The sequence below is a fragment of the Centrocercus urophasianus genome, unplaced genomic scaffold (assembly GCF_019232065.1).
Source record: "Centrocercus urophasianus isolate 14NV4802_14NV808 unplaced genomic scaffold, USGS_Curo_1.0 seq_17, whole genome shotgun sequence".
Classification (NCBI taxonomy): Eukaryota; Metazoa; Chordata; class Aves; order Galliformes; family Phasianidae; genus Centrocercus; species Centrocercus urophasianus.
The window spans coordinates 26,575,599-26,595,998 of NW_024884722.1; the positions used below are offsets into that span (position 1 = coordinate 26,575,599).

Sequence of the window (20,400 nt, forward strand, 5' to 3'; positions counted from 1 at the left end):
TTAGTTAAGAACTAGCCAGAAGCAAAATAGATCCATGTAAAAGTAGCTTTAACCATAAATACCTCAACAATATTTTATGTCACTTTGTAAAAAAGTTAAAGGAGACCCATAATAATTAACAACAAAAACTTCATGTTCTTTACTATTGTATGGTGGTTGTGAAAGGTTATTTCATAGTCCCGCAGCTGCCAATGCTGTAAATTATGCAGGCACCAAGAAGCATTAAGGAGAAATAATAGCAATTTAAACCGAGGCTGACGTAATTCATGATAAACAGTCGCTGGAAAATATTACAATGTTGTCTTTTTTGAGCGGGTTTAATCAGAAGAATGTGACCATATTCTGACACAAACCACTTCTCCTTCTGCTCGCAGGGCAGGGAGGCGGGCCTACTGCTCTACACCCAGCCCCGCAGCGCAGTCCCGTGGCCCCTGGGCACTGGGGCACAGAACACTCACGTGAGGATGCTCTCGCGAGTGCTTGTTCAAAATGATAACAACGAGGAGAAGATGGTTCCAGCAGTGCAACTGCACACCTCCGGCATCACGCTCATGCTTGTCATGAATGTGGCTCGGGTTGCTTTTTGATGTGAGGGCAAAAAGTGATTTTGATGAGGGAAATATAAAACTAGCCACACAGCTGACATCTACCACCAGGGTGAATGGCCACCAAGAAAGCGGGTGCACGCAACACACAGCAACGCCCACGTGATAGTTTGCACTGATCATGCACAGAGAGTGGCACACTCCCTAAACCTGTTTTGCTGCAAGAATGCATTCGGCCTCTGCCGAGCTCAGACTAAGGAAACACGCAACCCCCACAATACAATGTCATGTGTCCACCACCCAACCAAAACACAGAAAAGGAAAGGAGCCTTCCAAGCAAAAACACTGGACTGGAGGTAGGAGCACCACTGCTCTGCCATGAAGGTCTCATCTCCCTCCCCACAATCACCCTGAGCCATGTCAGTGCTGCCCAAGGCCCCAGGCCAAGCCCCCGGCCATGCCTGGCCCTAGCAGCTGCAGCAGAAGGTGGGGCAGGAGGAAGAGGCACCCCTTTGCCCAACGTCCCATGTCTGCTGCCTGCAGGGATGGAGCAGCACTGAGCACCCCCAGCTGTGCTGCAGAAGCAGGCCTTACAAGAGTTCTGACTCTGGTTTTATGGAGTGAGAAACAGTCTATCTTAATACTTATCCTGGTTACACCTGTGGTTGCTACTGAAAATGCATGCATACACACACACACACACAAAAGGTAAAAATAAAACAGCATTTGTTTTGAAGTTCTTACAGACAGGAAGGTATTTTATCTTACTTTTCCACACACTACTTATGCTCACTTAGCAGCTTGCTGTTAACGTTGGGTGTGATTCTGCCTTTAGTTAACTGGTGAAGGGAGTCCTTCTGGATTTACGCCACTCTCGGTGAGACAGAATGTGACCCCCTATCAGTGCTTTTTGCTTTGAGTATACAAATATTTTATGCATTTCAATGAGTGACAGAATGCAAAACTTGCAAATATTTATTTTTAGATGTATGGGGGAAAAGCAATTAGAGCTAAAAATGTGAAGAATGAAGAAATCACTTAACAGAAGCAATTATGTTGAGCATATAAACAGCTCTGCCTTCAGACATTTTATTCAAATGCTGCAGAGCACACTAGAAAATATCAATTGTTTAAAAAAACTGCAAGTATTTTTTCACAACTGAAAAATCAATCATTATAAACAACATCTGGGGATCATTAATATCTCACTCTACAGTTGAATTAACAAAATAAGAAGGTCTGACCAGAATCCAGAACATTTCCAGATTTTCTTTTTCAAGCTAAAAGCTTATGTTTGCAGAGGTGGGGCTTGAGGGGGAGGAAATGTACATTTATCTATCTACACTGTATATAGCACTATTATACATTAATCACTACTTCCACTCTAGCTATGTCCTGTTTTTGTTTTGAAAGAGTTAAAATTTGAAATATTTAGCCAAGCCACACTACCCAGGGCCTAGGAAAAGTTGTGCATGTTTTTCAGACTCCTGGAGATGCCACCACAAAGCTCCATCTAAAGAGGCCCCAGCAACATGCTAAAAGAAAGTCTCCATGCTCTTCCCATCACAATTGTAACTGCTTCAGTGTTCCGCTCTTATCAGAGGAGCACCAACAGTGGTCTCACTCTAATACAATTTTTATGTCTTAGACAGCCTGAATGCATCTATTTAAAAACTAAAAAAAAAAATGCCACTGAGGAAAGCGGAGAGGTAAAAAGATTTCAGAGCTTTTGAGCACTTTTTAAAGGGAGAAAAAGCAAGCTTCCATTTCCACCATTACAGTGTGGATGTCACACAAGATGAGATTCAGCCGGCGCAGTGCCTGACCAGCTTGAGCCTTTGCCCTGTCCCAGCTGGGTGTCCATCTGCCTAGGAGATGCCAAGGGTAGGAGACCCCTCTGTGCACAGGACAAGACAACATTCCAAAAATGCAGAATAAAAAAAGAAAATGAAAAAAAAGGCTCTTCCATTGTTGAGCTGCCTGCACTACTTCATGCTGGATGCTGATATCGAAAGGTGGGGAACTGATGGCACACTCATGAAAATCTTGTAATTAATCACAGCTAATACCAGCTGATTAAATAATCCTATCACTTGTTAAGTTACTATAAACGTATGAGTGATAAAACACTTCTAGTCAGTTTTGGAGACTAAATGCTGAGCTTGCTCTGTTCTTACAAAGAATGAAAGCTTGCCACATCAAACAGATACCAATTTTGGCTAAATTAACTTGGGACCTATTCTTGATTATTAAAATGTAGTTATGAGCTACATTGATAAAGACACTCATCAGAGATTTCAAGCAGCAGATGGATACAGACTAAGGAAATCCTGAAGAAGAAAGAATATTAGTGTGCCTACTTTCTGGACAAGTGATCATCTAATGGGATAGAAGAAGATTAGAAGAACTGAGATTGTAAGACCCAGAATCAGAGGAAGCTCTTACTGGCCTTGCTGAGTTACACTGATGTACATTACCTTGGAAGTAACCAAAACTGTCAATAGCAGAAATGCTGACATTCTACTTCTGCTGAAAAATGTAAAAAACCCCAAACTTTCATTAAGAGTGATTATTTTGACTCACACAAATAAAGAACGTCATCAACAGTAAAACGGGAAACATTCCTTCTTTTGTCTTTTTCTTTTCTTTCCTTTCTTTTAAGTTTCATTCCCTGTTTTGGTTTTGTTTTGTTATCTTTTACCCCCTAAACCACATATTTTAACTATGAGTCACGAACTCATAGTTCAGACGCATAACGAGAGCAAGGACAAAATTTCAGCTGCTCCAAGAGTAAAGGTACCATACCACTCCATATTCAGTCCATATTCTGAAGCCATCAGCTCCCATCCTACATATTGTCTGTGGCACTTGACCTATGTCTAAACAGTCCTCTCTTCTTTGCAGCCCTGTTTCCATGGCCTATGACAAGAAAGAAGGTAAGTCCTGAAAATATCCCAGAAAACCCCAGAGGTTAGGAAAGTCATTCCTCACTCCAACTCATTACCAGCAGTGAGAGGATCTGCTTTCTGTATTGCTCAGTAGAGAGATCTGAGCTAATCAAGGTACAGTTGTTTTTGCTTTGTTTTGAATGTAGATGGGTTTTCCCAAGCAAGCAATATGTTGTTAGCTTTTTGGGAGGAAGGGAGAGAGAAGTGTAGTGAGGATTGCAACACCTCTATGCATCACTTACATAAGGAGAAGATTCTTACTGCATTGCTCTTCTGATAAAATGGAGAAATTTAATTCTCTCAGAAGAAAAAAATGATATTAATACTACAGCAGGATGCAGTTCTCTCACTTTTTGGTATAAAATGTTTTACAAAAAATTAGCCTCTACAGGAAAGAATAAAACTTTTAACCTTCTTTCAGGGGCCAACATGCGTTTACAGCACCTCAGGGACCAAATAGCTTTTTTAATGGCACACTGGACCCAGCTTGCTACAAAAGTAAGCCATAATGATTTACCAAATATATTTTTTAAAAAAATGAGAAGAAGGAAGGCACTCAGTTTTCCCTCACACTCTTGTTTTGTACAGCAGTCAAACCCATGCACACAAAATGGACGACAAGCTTCTGGTTCATCCATTGTGGGCAGGATTTACAATATTCATTCAGAAAAGCACTGTGACAAATCTTTCTGTGTTGGTTTTCACCCGGAGAAGGTGAGGGAGCTACAGAAACCCACCTTCACCTGACTCTCCTGCTCCTGCAGCACCATGCAGTCCCAGGCTTGTGGAGACTCTGCCAAGGAACACAGCTGTGCACAGTAGGGGCCAATGTGCCTTCTGCAATGCAGCCCACAGCTGGCTGAGGAAAGAAGCCACACTCACCAATGAGCCCTGGAAGTCAGAGCAGGTGCAGGCCTGGTAGAAGATCAAGTCACCTTGTTCAGGTAGGCAAGCACTGAAAGGTTGCATGCTGTTGTAGCAACTACTTTGCACACTGGTCCAGAGTCCTCAAACACATCTTCTGGACACTGCGCATGCAGCTTGGTCTCCAGCTAGCCTCTTTAATCTATAATGAAAACTACTAGAACCCCTGTTTTTCATTCCATTGCTCTTGCAGCATATATGATAGAATCACAGAATCACAGAATCGCTCAGGTTGGAAAAGACCTCAAAGATCATCGAGTCCAAACACAACCCAGCCATACTACCCTGACTCTAACAACCCTCTGCTAAATCATGTCCCTGAGCACCACAACTAAACCGTTTTTAAGCACATCCAGGGATGGTGACTCAATCACCTTCTTGGGGAGCCGATTCCACTGCTTAACAACTCTTTGTGTAAAGAAGTTTTTCCTGATATCCAACCTAAACTTACCCTGGCGCAACTTGAGGCCATTTCCCCTTATCCTGTCGCCTGTCACCAGTGAGAAGAGGCCAATTCCACTCCTGCTGTAAGCACCTTTCAGATATCGGAAGAGAGCAATAAGGTCTCCCCTCAGCCTCCTTTTCCTTAAACTAAACAGCCCCAGTTCACACAGATTACACAGCAAATACTAGTAAATTAAATGTATTTACAAAAGTTATTCCATAGCAGCAGCCCCAGGGGCTGCTAACTCAAACAACTTTGACAACTGTCTATAGCAATGACCTGGAGTTGAAGAGAAACCATGACCACGCAGATGCCAGCAGAGACTCCAAGGTGCCAGCCTCCTTGGCAGGTATTTGTGGTGGCAGCTCATGCTGGAGGCACAGCTGGAGTTCCAAGACAGACAGTGGCCATCCACATGGGACGGCCCGCAGCAGCTAGGCCTGGAACACCTCACGCCTTCTCCTCCAGCCCATGTTGGAGGGAGCCGATGCACCGCATCTACAGACCTTTCCAATTTAAAGAGACAAAAATCTCACACCAAAAACCCAGAATTTTTCACCTTAACTTCTGTCAACGAAACTTGATCGTTTCCTGCTTTGTTTATTTTTTTGTTAACCTCAGAATGGGGAAAAAGGGTGGAGAGATGAGAAGGAAATCAGAGCAGAACAAAATGTTTTTGTTAGAAAGGTGTAATAAAATCAGGAATAATACTTCCTGGAAAAACACTTCTCTCCATTAAAACTGCCTAACAAGAACAACAACTACACACCACAGTGAACAGGGATCTTTGTAGAGGTGTTTCTGGTCTCTCCTTGCTATTAGCTGCATCTCTTGCATGGTGTGCCAGTGCTCAGAGAGGGTGCGGCACCTCACACAGCAATTTCTGATGGAACCCTGCATCCTCATCAGAAGTCTTGGGATCTCACAAAGCTGTTTTTCATCCACACTGCCCCAAATTATATGTTTGCTTTAGATTTTGAGGAATTCCAGGCGATGGGGAAACACACATGGTCCCATCTTCATCTTTCTGCACACTTCTTTCATTTGCAAGTTAAGAAATAGCCAAGCCTCTCAAAATTAAGTGGGTCTGGATTCTCTTGTCAGAATTTTAGCCACATTTCTATAATCTGGTCTCCCCCTCAGATTTGACTGATAAATACCAGTGCCTTAGAGTAATCCATTTATCTACTATACCACCCTGCCTCTGTTTAGCTCTAGCAGTCATCACTTTCCACATGTGACATCAATCTGCATGATATCAACATAAACTGTTTGTATAATGAACTGTTGTACATTTTATTGTCCTGCCAGCAAAGAAAGGGATAAGACGGCACTTTGCCTATTCCCTTCAACAAAGGTAGTATAATTGACACCGTACACTCTGCAATATAGCGATGGAACCATACACTCGCTAGTTTTTCCTTCCTAGCACAGCAGGGCTTGCAAATTTTACATTCATTATTTTTGTAAAAAATATTTTTAAAGAATAGTCAATTTTTTATTTTTTAATAGGCATTTAGAAAATCTGCTTTTTAAACCAAACTACATTTTAAATACACATTATTAATTTCTACGGCAAAGATTTCTGTGGCTCTGGATTGATAATGAGATAATTGCCTCGCAAAGGTCAAGAGAATGGCATAGTTAGCTTTCAGAGACTGAACAAAGCACTTGCTATGGTTCACTGAGCATAGTTTCTGTATCACTCCACATCTCTTTGATTCATCTATTACTAATATTCCATGATACACTTACATTATGGATCCAACTATTTCAACAAACCTGTAATCAAGGAATGACCCTGAATAAAATACTCTGCAGAAAACAGATGGTATGCTCATCAAACGCCTTCAAGCCTAAAATAACCTTTCCTATATGAGAGGGATAGTCAATTAAAACTGAACTTTATATTCTAAGCTAAAGCTCAGAGTAAATAAAACTCAACATGATAATACTGTGGTATTGGAACAAACTTCCTGGGTATTTCATTCATTTTTTCCACCTCCCCATCCCCAAGAGGAACCAACATTTATAACCATAATTGAAAGCCTGTAATGTTTGGTGTGACTGTAAGTGAACTTGACAATTTGGACCTAATTTTGTAATAGTTCAACACCACAAAATTAAAACTCTTCACAGTAGCAGCATGCTCCAGTGACAACAGTACAGGAGGACAGCTCTCTCCTACCTGCCTGGAGCTGCTCTGTGCACAGTACAGGAGCAGTTCCACACCACTGAAATGCCTCAGCTCAACCTGCTGAGCTGGCGCTCCTCTCTGCCACCACAACAAAGGCCTGGACTGAGGACAAAACAAGTAACCAGCATGCTAGGGTTAGGACAAAGCGGGATGTTACTCTCCCATTACAGGCACTGCTGAGCACCTTCCCTCTCGCTCCCATTATTATGGACTAAACACATTTAAAAAATTGTCTAAAAGACCACAGAGCTTCCTCGCAGAGATGTGTGGAGCCCACAGCAAAGGTGCAGCCTGCAGCTGCACAAGGAGATTTCGCTAGCGTGATTCGCGGCGCTCATCCATCCAGTAGTGAGGGTAATAAACCTTGATTCTCACAGCACAGGCTCTTTACTAAAGAAATTACACTGGACCCATTACTAGAGCTGACCTGAGTGTGTGCAGAATAAGCATTCTGACGCATTTCACCAGTACAAATCCTGCACTTGGGTTGACTCAACAACACAAAGCAAAACAAAACCGAAATGTTAAATCACCTGGCAGCTATTGGAGTTGCCTCTTTCAGCCCCCCCTCCCCAAACTGTGAGGTGCTGCAGACTTCCCTGGAGTGGCATGGTATTCTCTATACCTTTTGAATTAAGAGATCACCTCTCAGAACTGCCTCTGTGCATGGAAAATCAAACTCCTAGATGAAACTCCTGCTGAAAAAAAACCATCTTTCAGAAAGGCCAGAAACACACAGTCTGTAGCTGACATTTGTTCAAGGCCCTTGGAGCAGATGCATGGTTGATGAGTGCTCTGCAGCAGCAAGGGATGTGCACAGAGTTTTCCTGTTTTGCATTTATTAGCATATAGCACCAACAATGGCTTTAACAAAACAACATACATTGTAAAGCTTCTGCAAAGACACAGGCCACAGGGTAATGGTTAAAGTAGATAAATTCCAAATCCAGACAAGGGATCCTTTCACTTGTACTGAGTGACTGTGCTACATACTCTATCCATGTAACATTATCTTTGATTGTGATAAACTCAAGCTGCAAATGTGAGATCAGCAGTAGCTAGAAGCCTTCAGACTCAGAGGAAAGAGCACATCTGGTACTTAGAATTTCAAACAATAAATAGCATTGATTCACTTTAAAGGAATCACATTTTCCCCTTGGAAATCGGTGGATACCTATGAAGAAGAAAAATGTCTTTATTATGTGAAAAAGAAAATAGCTGTGAAGTGACTTACCAAACTCATCACATATACTTTCATTTTCTATAAGGGTTGGATGATCAAATGTATCCCGACAGTAGAAGATTTGGGGGTTCTTGCTTGTTACTGCAATGCCACCCAGGGCTAAAACAAACTGGTCTGTTAGTATTGAAGAAGGCTTGTCCTGAATGCGCTTTAACATGGAACGATAGCGACAGTACTGTGGGTAGCTGAGAATTAGCAGGTTTGAATCTTCATCATCCTCACCTGGAAGAAGAAAAAAAAAAAAAAAAAAGAGAATTACCCTTATTACATTAAAAAAAATACAGGACAAAGCTGTTAATCAAGCAGCTCAGAAAACCCAGGGCCCCAGGTTCACTGTCTTCAAGACCTATCTTTTATAACATGGTGGTTTTTGAAAGAAAGGTTAAAAATAGAAATAGTTAGAAACATTTATTGGAACAGCTTCTTCTCTGGCTTCCTGTCCAGTTCTGCCATGCTTCCCCACAAAGAACTCTACCTGACTAAGGAAACTCCACTCTGAACAGCTGGCCAATTGCCTGAATCAAAGTGCTCACCATCCTTTGCCAACTTGGCTGCTTTGATAGAAATATTATCTGCCATTTTCACTCAGCTCTCTATACAGCCCCACTGAGCTCATGTTGACACTACCTAACACCTTTTAAAAATAATAACACGTGAGCCCCGGAGAGCGCAGCTACTAAGGCTCTTCTGAAGTGCCTGATACTGGCCACCAAAGGGCCACGGACAGGAGCATGGCTGCTCTGAGCCGCATAGTGGTGCAAAGCGGCCCAACAGATGGAGTGAACTTTCCTCAGATTAACTGCAAATGCAGCAGGACCTACAGAGCACAATGAGCAAATGAATTTCTTGAGAAGCTCATACTGTTGAAAGGTACGCTCAAAATGTAAAGCAGTCCTGAGTACGCTTCTTTCTGTTCCCCTGAGTTTTACATGATATTGGGCATAAAGGTGGCGGATGCTGAACTATCACAATCAAGTTTCATCATATGACACCAGCAGGAAACCCAACAGCAAAAATCCAGAGATGCAAACATGAGAAATTAGTCATTTGCAGGTATGCAGCCAGTACTTAACAGCACTTCTTTTTATGCTCATTTATCTCCTCAGGTGGGGCAGCTGAACATGCCTTTCCCTGCATGCCAATGAAGACAAAGCAAGAGAATGCAGCTTACATTTTCTGCTTACCCTGATTACTGAATAACTCAGTACTCAGAGACAAAAGGTCTAATATTTAATCCCATTACTAATACTGAAATCATCTTTCTCAGCCTTAAAGTAAAAATCACTTCAGATATTGAAAGAAAAGTCAGATCAGCTCTTTCCGGCTAAATACAAAGGCACAGCTCGTCTCGATTTGCGTGAGGCAATGGAAATGTTGACACACAAAAGCCTACATTTACAGAAGTCTCTGGAAGCAGACAGATTGTCCCGAATGTCACCAGTGCAGACAAATGTGATGCTACAAAAACCTCAGCACAGCCGAGGGGCTGGGGAAGCCCTGCTTTTATGGGCACAGCACCTGAATGCAGAACTTTGCCCACAGCCCTGAGGTAGGTGGGAAGATGAAACTACCTGCGTAGAAGTTAGAAGTAAGAGTAATACATTGTGGTAAGGAACATTTATGTTACTTCTCTGAGAAAGAGAAATTTCTGGCTCCAACATCTCTGTTCAGCCACAAGGATGTGACCATGCCTCGATTTCAGTAAGTGTCCCACGAGCCTCCAAAACAACGTGACAACTGCTCCTGGGATTAGGTCAGTCTCTTCCTTATTAGCAAACTCTAAAATCAGATCAGGAAAACCGTTCTAGGAATTAAGCACATGATCCATCCTTTAGCTCCTCTGAGAGTTTCAAATATATGCCTGCCTGACCGTTATTACTACTTTATACCTCTGTGTAGATAGTGGTGAGCTGAATCTGTTGATCTGACAACGCTTTTCTCAAGCCAGGATGTGGTCAGCTTTTTAAACAGGGTGCACAGAAACGTATGTTCTATCAGCCTTTGTAGCAAACCATTGCTTTCTGGACAAATTTCTCTAAGACCCTGCACAGAATTATACAAACTTCCTAACCCTGCAGACCAGCATCTTAACTCAAACCCACAGCATAAATTAAAGTCACGCAATTTTTCACTGGATCACTTTTACCCATGCTTGTGCAACTCTGCTGAGTACTTCATGATGCATTTTTTCCTCTCCTTATTCACTCACTCTGTGTTCAACAGAAAGCTCCAAGAATGAATAAAGACTGAATAAACTGAAGATTTGTTTAGTGAAAGACAAACAGTGCTCCTGGAACAAAGACTTTTTTTCTCAGCCACACCCACACAAGAAACGAGAAATCAAAGTAGACCAATCCCTAATAAAATGGAAGCCCAAAGAAGTATTTCTCTTCTAGCACAACCGAACACGTCATTTAGCAGTGGGTTTAGTGTATATTGCTGAATATTTTTTGTAAACATGATCAGAAGGAGTTTACTGTTAGGAGGATTGAAATGTTGATTGCATTTAATTAAAATCCAGAAAAACAACGTGATTTCTAAAAACATTTGGTTGAGGTTTTTGCAAACCACGGTGCTTTATTTCTGTGTCTCACTCTGTAGCTTCAGTAGGGAAAACAAGGTAAAAGATGATACCTACAGTATGCTGCTTGTAAGATTCCACCGAAATGACTCTAATCCTATGCTTATAGCGTAATTACTTGTTTTAATAACCCCCCTCCAATGTCAATTTTTCATTTACTTATATATTTCAGAGCTGAAAACAGAGCAACTGTAATTACAGCGCAAGGTTCCGCCCCTGCGTTACAAGCACTGCCTATATATGCACAGATGTAATCCAACAGTTCCCTTTGTGAGGGGTAAAGAGAGCCGGGATTTGGCACAGCCTGGCATTTATGTTGGATTACATGTTCTTCAAGTTGTCTTTGTAAGCAAGAGATGCATGAAATGCCAAACACAATGAATCTATGCAAAAACTGACTTTTCAAATCAGCACAACCATTTTTAATATGTAATGCAAGACAATTAAAAGCCCCGAAAGAAAAAGAGCCTGCTACAAGCACGCATTCCTAACAAATCCATCCAGAGCCAGAACTATTTACAGAAAGAACAGAGAAATACAGAAATGTAACTCCTTTTTGTTTGCTTGTTTCGGAAACATCAGACTACAATGTTATTGCTAACCGCCATAATCTACTCCCAACATCAGCTAGTGTTTTTTTTTTTTCTTTAAAAAGACCTTCACACCATGATTTTATAGAGCTTGATGGAAAAACTATGCATGTTCCTTCCTGTACCTAATTACCTCAACTGCAAAATCTGCCAAGTATTTTGCCCTTTAGTTCCTTTAATCGTATTAGTGCAAATGCATTTGGATGCCAACAGAAACAAACATTTAAAGATTTTTGCTTAGAAGCCTCCAAATATGTATTCAGCTCTGTTAGCAAAGCACACACTCTGCTCCTTCCCAGAAAGCAGGGAGTTATTTCTTCAGAAGAAATATGAATTTGTGCCTCTTCTAAGACTAAATGTCTAGTTTCAACCCAATTTAAGTAAAATAATGTCAATACGAACTGCTCTCACAATGATTTATGCTACCTTCTGTTACTTTATTACATTAGACATTCCTTTCTCGAAGCTTTATACTTTTCGCCGTGCTCCTAGCAACCACATAAAGGCTGAGCAGCAACTTTACGCGCCTGGCACGGCTCCAGGCTCGACTGTTATTGATAATTATATTGAAGTTTCAATTTAATTGCTACTCTGTTGTGACACGGAATATTTTTTGTAATTAGGCATTTCCCATTTTCTGTCCATTCATTTTTTGTGTTACTGAAAACCATCTTTCTTTTCCCAGAAAAAAAATCAGCAGAACAATGATGCAGATAAGAGCACGTACATCTGTTACTATCATTACCAACACCGCAGCGTGAAGAAAAAATTTAGAGGAAAAAAAAAATTGTGAATATAATTTCTCAGAAGGTAATTTTCTTTTCAGTTTAAGTGCTCTTATTCTTCTTCCAGTTACTCAATGATTTCCTGTTCTAATTACAAGACATTATACAGAAAGTCATTTTTAAAAAGGAAATGTACTAGAGCAGGAGACTAAATAGCGTCATTTGCTTGCTATGGTTTGAAATTCCAAACTTTTGCATCTATTTTATAAACCCTCTGCTTTACCCGGTGCGATTTATTCTGCCCCAGATCCACCATCTCTTCCAAGGCAGTTAGCACAATTGTATACATCAAAGAGGAAAACACACTTGCAGTTAAACTGCAGGCGAAAGGAAAAAAAAAAAAAAAATCTTTTTTTTTTTTTCCTCCTGACTGTAGCTGTTAAATTGGAGGCCAGCCAAGCCGAGGAGTGGAAAATATTAAAAAGTAAAAAAAAAAAAAAAGAAAAAGAAGAAAGCTCGTGATTAAAAAGAGAGAGAAGAGATACTCAGTTCTAAATCTAAATGAACAAGCCGCAAACTATTTCATAAAAACATACTGTGACGTAAATTACACATCAGCGTTGCAGTGTTGTGGTTATTTTGAGAAATGGCTTGTACTGTAAGTCAGCTGGTAAAGCCCCACCCTTAATGATTTTGTAATTCTCCATACAGCGATCAAGCGGAGCAGTCATGAAATTGCCAAGAAGGAAAACAGACTGAGCTGCAGAGAGTTTGTAATAAAAAGATAATGTACTTTTAACATAACAGAAGTAGAAGATTGGTTTTATTAACTAAAAAAACTACTTAAAAGGTCCCAGGCTTGCCATTTGTTTTGATAAATGTTAACACAGATCTTCATACGATAAGCAATGGAAGTATCAGGGGAACCAGATAAAATGGGACAATGCTTTGCTGTGTGGGTAGCAAATTGAGCAGGGGAGTTATTTGGAATGCAGAGCAAAAATGAAGGCAGCAGCAGCAGCGTGGTGTCCATCAGCCTTCCTCCTGCTCGCAGTATGAGCCGCTCTGCCGTCTTCCATTAGCTCCACTACTAAGGGGGCATCCCACAGGACGCACAGATCATAATTAGTCTGCCATGCTTGTGTGCATGCCGTGGCCACACCATCGCTATGCAGCAGGTAGGGAGGGAGGGACGGCGCATCTGGCTATGTGGAGGCACTGGGATGGCAAGGGCTAGCAGTACTGAATGACGACAGCCAGGGCTCCCAAGTGGTCGCCTGCCCACTCAGAGCAGTGCTCAGTGCCCCCAAAGCCTGGCATTAGGCTGGGGCTTCAGCAACACACTGGGAGCACGTGTGAGGGGCTACACTTCATTCCATACAGACACTTTTTATTCCTTAACAGAGTTTTAGTGCACCACCAACATGCAGATCCCTCCACAGTCAGATAGATCTCTTCACAACCTGTTATGTGGTAAGGCTCAGATCCTTTCACTCTCTGGAGTTACTACTGCCTTGTCATCGACAATGACCAGCTCAGTCCAGAGACTGGGCATACAGACCAAATGATTGACACAAATGCCACCAACACAGCTGCCATATGCCAAAGCAATGGTTCAAATGCATGCTAGAACATCCCCTCCCAGGAGGCATGTTCGCCACCAAGACATAAAAATGCTGAGATCATCTGTGATTGAAGACTTCTGCTCTTTAGCACTCAGACCCAGTTCTCCTTCCCCCTTTCCATTCCTTTGGCTACAATGTCCTGCAGGACGAGCACAAGAACACACGAAGATGAGATGAGGATCACAGAAACATAAAATCATTCAAATTGAAAAAGGCCTCTAAGATTATCTAGTCAAACCATCAAGCCATTACCACCATGCCCACTAAACCACGTCTCTAACAGCCATACCTACCCCTTTCTTCAAAGTCCTCCACATTCCTATGCAGGCTGTTTCAATGCATTACCACTCTCTGACAGTAAATTTTTCCTCGTATTCAACCTGTGTACAGCTAAAAGCAACAGCAGCAGATTGGATGGGAGCATTCTCAAGCATGCCTGTTCTACTAACATCCCAAAGGCCACAGCACAGCTTGCCAGCAGGCAGACCAAGCATACTGAACAACCCAGTTCCCTCAAAAAATGCAAGAGCAATAGAATTAGCAGAACACTGCAAGAATACCAGAAGAAGGAAGAAGAAACTCTGTCTTTATGACTTAAAAACCTTTAAGATAAATCTCAAAATGAGACCACCTCTGCAGATCACCCCCCAGTCTCAAACCTCCCAAATAACCCCTATAATTCCCCAGATTCTGCATCTGGCTGAGAAGCAATGCCAACTGTCACCTACTTCTCTGGGTACTCCTCTGAGTGATAGGAGTGCTCCCCAAAGAAATAACCTCCAATATTGCATTATGGCAGGCCCCTTGCTTGACCACCTCACGCATCTAATCCTCTGCATAGAGACCAGGCTAGGAGCTGCAGCAGGAATCCACCAAAAAACCACTCCCGAGTGCTCTGGCACACTGAGCTCCTCTTTCTTTGGGGATCAGGAGGACTTACCAAAGGCAGCTCCTCCAAGTCACCTGCCTTTTCATTCCCACAGTCCCTGTTCACTCTACCGATGCCACCTGGTGTGCCTTGGCTGGCTAATTAGTTACAAGATCTAAAAATATTAATCTGAAAATCATATTTCTCTCACAGATAAAGACAAATACAGTAATGATTTAACCCTGTGACACGGGACAGAAAATCTGTGTTTCCTGGTTTAAAACACTCTGAGTAAATTACTGACACAACAGGGATACTGCTTTGTTAGCAGGACCCACTCTGCTTGCTTTGAGAACCCCCCTCTATTTGAATGCTAATGCAATCAAGAACAAAGGACACGTGTTGCAGGATATGGAACACAGTGATTACATTTATGTTTACCAGATAATGATGATGTTAACAAGTTGCCTGTAATTCTTACATGGACGTCTGCCTGCCTGATTTTGCTTTTATATTGATCAAAAGGCAAAAGCTATTTTGCCAATACACAGAATACCAGAGGCAGCCTTCCTGCATGTACCAGATATTTCTTCCCTTGCAAGGAGGAGTCAGAGCTAATTCTGAGAATTTTGTGCCACTTCCCCAGCTCTCTGTTTTCTGTCACAGCGCCAGAAGAGCAGCAGCCGTTCAGAGAATTCCTAAGATTAGTGTAACATTTGAAAGAGAGGACTTACAAACCTACTGGAGATTTTAACTACTGTTCCACCCAACAGCAATGCAGTCATTAATTAAAAAAAAAAGAAAAAGACAGCAACATCTCATGCGTATGTAAAGCACATGACTGAAGAACATTTTACAGTCAGTGATTTGGACTGAATTTGTTCTAGTCCTACTTAATGGGGACAAAACAGGGCATGTTCATCAATGACTGACAGTAGGTCCACATAATTAAATCTTACATAATATTTATCTCATCAAATCACTTTGAATTTAAACCTTAAGTCTGACTTTGAAGAAGACAAAAGAAATTTAATAAAGTTTCCAGACGGATGTTCAGTGCCTTCTTCCATACCCTGATGCAATACGCAGCTCTGCATAACTGTGGCTCCTGTTCTGCACACCCTGGGCCCTCCTGTGCCATAGGAAGCAGGTTTATGAGGTGTTTCCAGGCTCCAAAGAAGAGTGACTGACAATCATTTCCAGCTTTATATAACCCTTCCATCCACAGCCCTGAGACTGCTTTATGGAGATGAGTAAAAATTATTATCCCCATTACACAGGGAGAGAAACTGAGACAGAGAGAGCTTAAAGGATTTATTCCACAACATCAAGCAACTTAAAGAGCAACGGAGACAGCAAACAGCCAGCAGAAGTCCTCACTGGCATGGATTTCTGGGTAAGGAGAGTTTTCCTAAGTTTCCTTGAAAGGGAAGCGACCATCCCAACCTCCTGCCTCCACAGAAACAGGGCAAGCAAGGACCAGGTGAAGGTCTGTGCTGAGGCATCTCTGCCGCTCCTCCCCTCTGCCCTGCCTGCCCACCTCAGCCACTTCTTCAAGCCAGGAGCATCCTGCGCTGCTGCCCAGCCAGGATCAGCCCTCCACAGAGAGGTTCGTGGTGCTGAGCCACAGATGAGTGCAATGACAGCAGCTGGAGGAGGAGGGGAACAGTGCCAGGAACATGGCTGAGGTCAGGGCTGGGCCCTGAGAACCTCTCTCTTCCTCATCACCCACATCTCCCTCCCTACTTGTTCCTCAGGGCACACGAGCAGGTCAGCCCGTGGCCAAACAGCAACAGATCACTATGGAAAATGGCTCTGATGGTTTTACACTGCCCTATTAGCTTTCTAAAGCAGATGGAGAAGGGGAAAGGGGGAGATTGGTTATAGAAGGGAGCACATGCTGCCTGTCCTCTTGAATGTTCTGACCATTCAGGTTGAATGTGCATCAGCTTTAAAACAAGTATTTATCCTGGTTGTCGTGGTTACTGATAAGCAGCTTCAATTCTGCTGATAACAAAAAGAAAGAATTAAAAAGGGGAGTGAAGCTCAAAACATAATTTGGTAACATGACGAAGCCAAGAAGAGGAATTAAATCACATTAAACAAGCCAACTGTACTGTAAATGGCTCTGCCTCTCTATTTGCTTTTAAATCATCGAAGAACCAAATATGGCAGCTGCTTCAGTTTTAACAAACAAACAGTAAAAATCCCTTCTAACAACAAAAGGAAATAATGATGTACGTTCCTTTAGCTGCATTCAAACATAATTTAATTTTCCTGAGGTGAGATTTGCACAGGGAACAATCAGATAATAAGTGTTATCATTCTCGTAGACAAAACTGAACCAGCACTTTGCAATTCAAAGTGCTATTTAATGCACCATTTTCAGCAATCTCTGAACACCATCCAACACACCACTGTACTACGCTTCAGTACTTACATGCAAACCTGCTTCTGAAAATACTCAAGCAAGACAGTATAACAAGCGCAAGTACTGCACTGCCGCTATGGCTGCAGCTCCACACTCCCTGAAGAGTTCTCATGAGCAGGTTTACAACCAGGGACTTCTCCTACACCTTCTCTTCATCTTTTCTATGACAGCTACGACTATGTGTCCTGGGCTCCTTTCTTCTGAAGCACAGCACTGTGCAGAGAAAACAGTGTGGACAGAAAAACTCTACGCTTGCAGAGAAATGGGCAACTGGAGCCACTGGCAAAAGAGGCACCCACTGTTTTACAGGGACGATAATTAACCACTGGAACAACAAAACAAAGGCAGTAACAGGTTCCCTAAGCCAGTGCTCAAGAAAGAATATTTTTTTCTGATGATACTTTCCAGGCTGATGATTTCTAAACTTGTGTTCTGTTCCTCGCCTTCTGTGCTGAGGAGGTGAAGAGGTACACAGCAGACCCATCTTGCTTGGGAAAATGTTAAGGAACGTAAAATCAAAAGACATGAGAATCCACTAAGAATTAAGCTAAGTTCTTGGGCTCAGTATTAGACTAACAGGTCTCCTGTCATCTCCTCCCTCCTCTTTCACACAGCATTCACACAGAAAGTAGAGAAGTACATGACAGAGCCCAGCTCCAATGGGACTGTCACACCACCCCTCCCATGGGCAGAATCCATTGCCTTCATTTTCCATTGCCCCCAAACGCATGGGTCAAAAGCCTTATCTCCATGTTCCACACAGCGCCTTCCACCATCATCCTCCAAACTCAGAAGAGCTCAGCCCTTCTCAGAACAGCAGTGGCAGACTGCCGGTCCCAGGGCCGTGACACACGGGGCGGAGGGCGGAATGGGTCCAGTGATTTAAAGAGTGCAGCACAGCTTCTGACATTTATGCCCTCTTTGAAACCCTTAATGAAGTAACAACCCCGTTAATTCTTGCCGGGTATTTAGTACACATAAAAACTGCATTATCTACTATTTACCATGTACTACACACAAGCGGTATCTGGCTCCATATAAAAATAACAAGCTCACTGTAACCCTCCGCTCCCTAACCACACTGCTGATTTCTTTGACACATGGAGAAGTGAGAATAATTACATTTTACTGACTGCGTCTCATTACACTGATTTAAGTAAGATTTCCAAAGCTGCAAAAATGTGCTTTCCAATTTCGTTTGTTTCCAGCAATTCCTCCGAAGACAGTTAGTAAAATCCTCAGAAATCATCATCAATATGGACAAAAATCGTACCCTTCTCATGTGGACATTTGACAGAGGGATAATAGGGTCTAGAAACACCACAGTCAGACGTTTCTTTTCTATTTAATGTTTCCTTCTGTGCCAAACATAATATAACAGACAAGTGTTAGAGAGACATGCAGGGGGGAGCCTGAATAGCGAGCTTTAAAAGAGGTCTTTAATAGAGAAGCAGTATGCTTAGTCTTCGACAACATTCAATGGCAATTTATTTGCAGCCATTTTCTCACGTAACCTTTCACACTGGAGCAGGTAAGATAGAGCACAAGACAATTTGTCAACTGCCAGAGATGAACAAAAGAAACCATTTTTAATAAGCTTCAGCAGCCCCTTTTATTTGTTTTGCAACATGTTAATAACTTTTTTGGAAGTCAATCAAAGGCAAGAAGAGCAAAAGAAGTCAAGCTGGGAAACAAAAAAACACAGTTTAAGAATTTTACAGATAAACTTAAGTTATCATCTGCGGTGTAATGATGCTTAAACCCGAGAGCGGCACAGAATTTGAATTAGCATGCTGCTGTTTCTTAGAAAAAAACACGCTGTGGTTACAAAAAATGCTACCTCCATGTATTTTTTCTCCAAGAATTCACGGTCCTTTATCTCATCGCAATGCAGTATGTACCTGTCATCAGGATAACCTCACTGCCACGCAACCAGGGCAGATCAGGCTGGTGGGGAGCTGCCCGGCTCCTGGCCGCTGACGTAGCTGCATCCCTGCGCTTCCAGCACCTCACACAGCCTTACTCCCCACCTCAGCGCCTACTGACATTGGGCCAAAAAAGTCTCCACAAGGCTCAACAGCCATCGTCGGGCCAAACGCTCCTAAGAACTCTCAGCCCCATTTCTGAGGGGAACACCTTCTGGTGCTGAGAAGTCAGAGCACCCAAGCAGGGAGCTATCGAAATCCCAACACCATAAGCTGCAAAATCTGATGAAGTGTTAAGCAATTTCATTAATGTTATGAAAACACAGAAAACTCCCTTGGAAAATTTCACACAGGTTTTCCCATCTCCTTGCACATTACTCATGGCCTGAGAGACGTGTGAGGAGCAAACAGAGAGAAATTAAGGTTTTCTCAAGTCAACTTGGATGGAGTCCTAGTCTCACTGAAAGAAAGAGCGGGCTTGTGGGCTTCAGTGGGAAGAGGGCTGGGCCCTTTGAACTAGGTTATTAAGGCATCTGGAAGAGAGGTAGAAAAGTTTATGGTGAGAGAAGATGCACTCGAGAACAAAAGGAGCTGCCACTCAGATGAGCACCCTCCTCGCTCAGTGGTGAAAAGGCTCCCAGCCGTCAGCAGACACACACCTGCATGGTTTGATACCCCAGCCCCAGATCAGATTTTCATTTTAAAGACTTTGCAGGGGAGTTGTTATCTAGTAGCGGAGGGAAGGAACAGACAAAGAGAAGCATTTGCTCCTCAAGAAAGTGGAATAGCCTCCTGAACAAGTAAGGCTGCCTGTGATGTGAACCTGCCAGCCCAGCCCAGCCCATGCTCCTCCTGGGAACTAGCACTGCACCTCTCTTCCTCTCCTGCAGGACCAGGAAGCAACTCCTGGCGAGGGAGAGAAGCCACGCTACCTGAATTATCTGAAGAGGCCTCAGGTGGAGGCAGGGTGAGAAAGGATTTCAGGACAAGTTATGCCTATGAGCTGAGTAGAACAAGTATCCTCCCACTCCTTTCTCTAGGCAGACTCTTTCCAAGTTTTCAGCGAGAGCAGAAGTCTCCAGTCAATCTGCCCAGGAAGGGCCTGCACAGGGCTGCCAACGTTCCCAAAAGCACCAGTGGCTCGTGCTCTGCTCCCGACGGGTTCTGACACCCGGCAGAGATGAAGGCTCTAAGTAGGAAACAATCCCAACATACTATCTGCTAGTCTGGAGTGTGCTCTAATAATAGATAGCACTGTCTGTTTCAAAGCTCTTAATGGACGCTAATTACTCCTCAGGGCATTCCTATGAGGCAGGTAGATAGATAAGTATTATTTCTTCTGTTTTACATGTG

The 20,400-nt window shown here is 42.7% G+C and overlaps 1 protein-coding gene across 1 annotated transcript in view; it reads right to left on the minus strand.

The window, feature by feature from the left end:
- ARID5B (AT-rich interaction domain 5B) overlaps positions 1 to 20,400 on the minus strand; it is a 121,580-nt gene that overhangs the window by 60,112 nt on the left and 41,068 nt on the right. The window contains exon 6 of the mRNA XM_042818281.1: positions 8,294 to 8,524. Coding sequence (XP_042674215.1) covers positions 8,294 to 8,524 — 231 coding nt within the window. The remainder of the gene's footprint in view (positions 1 to 8,293; positions 8,525 to 20,400) is intronic.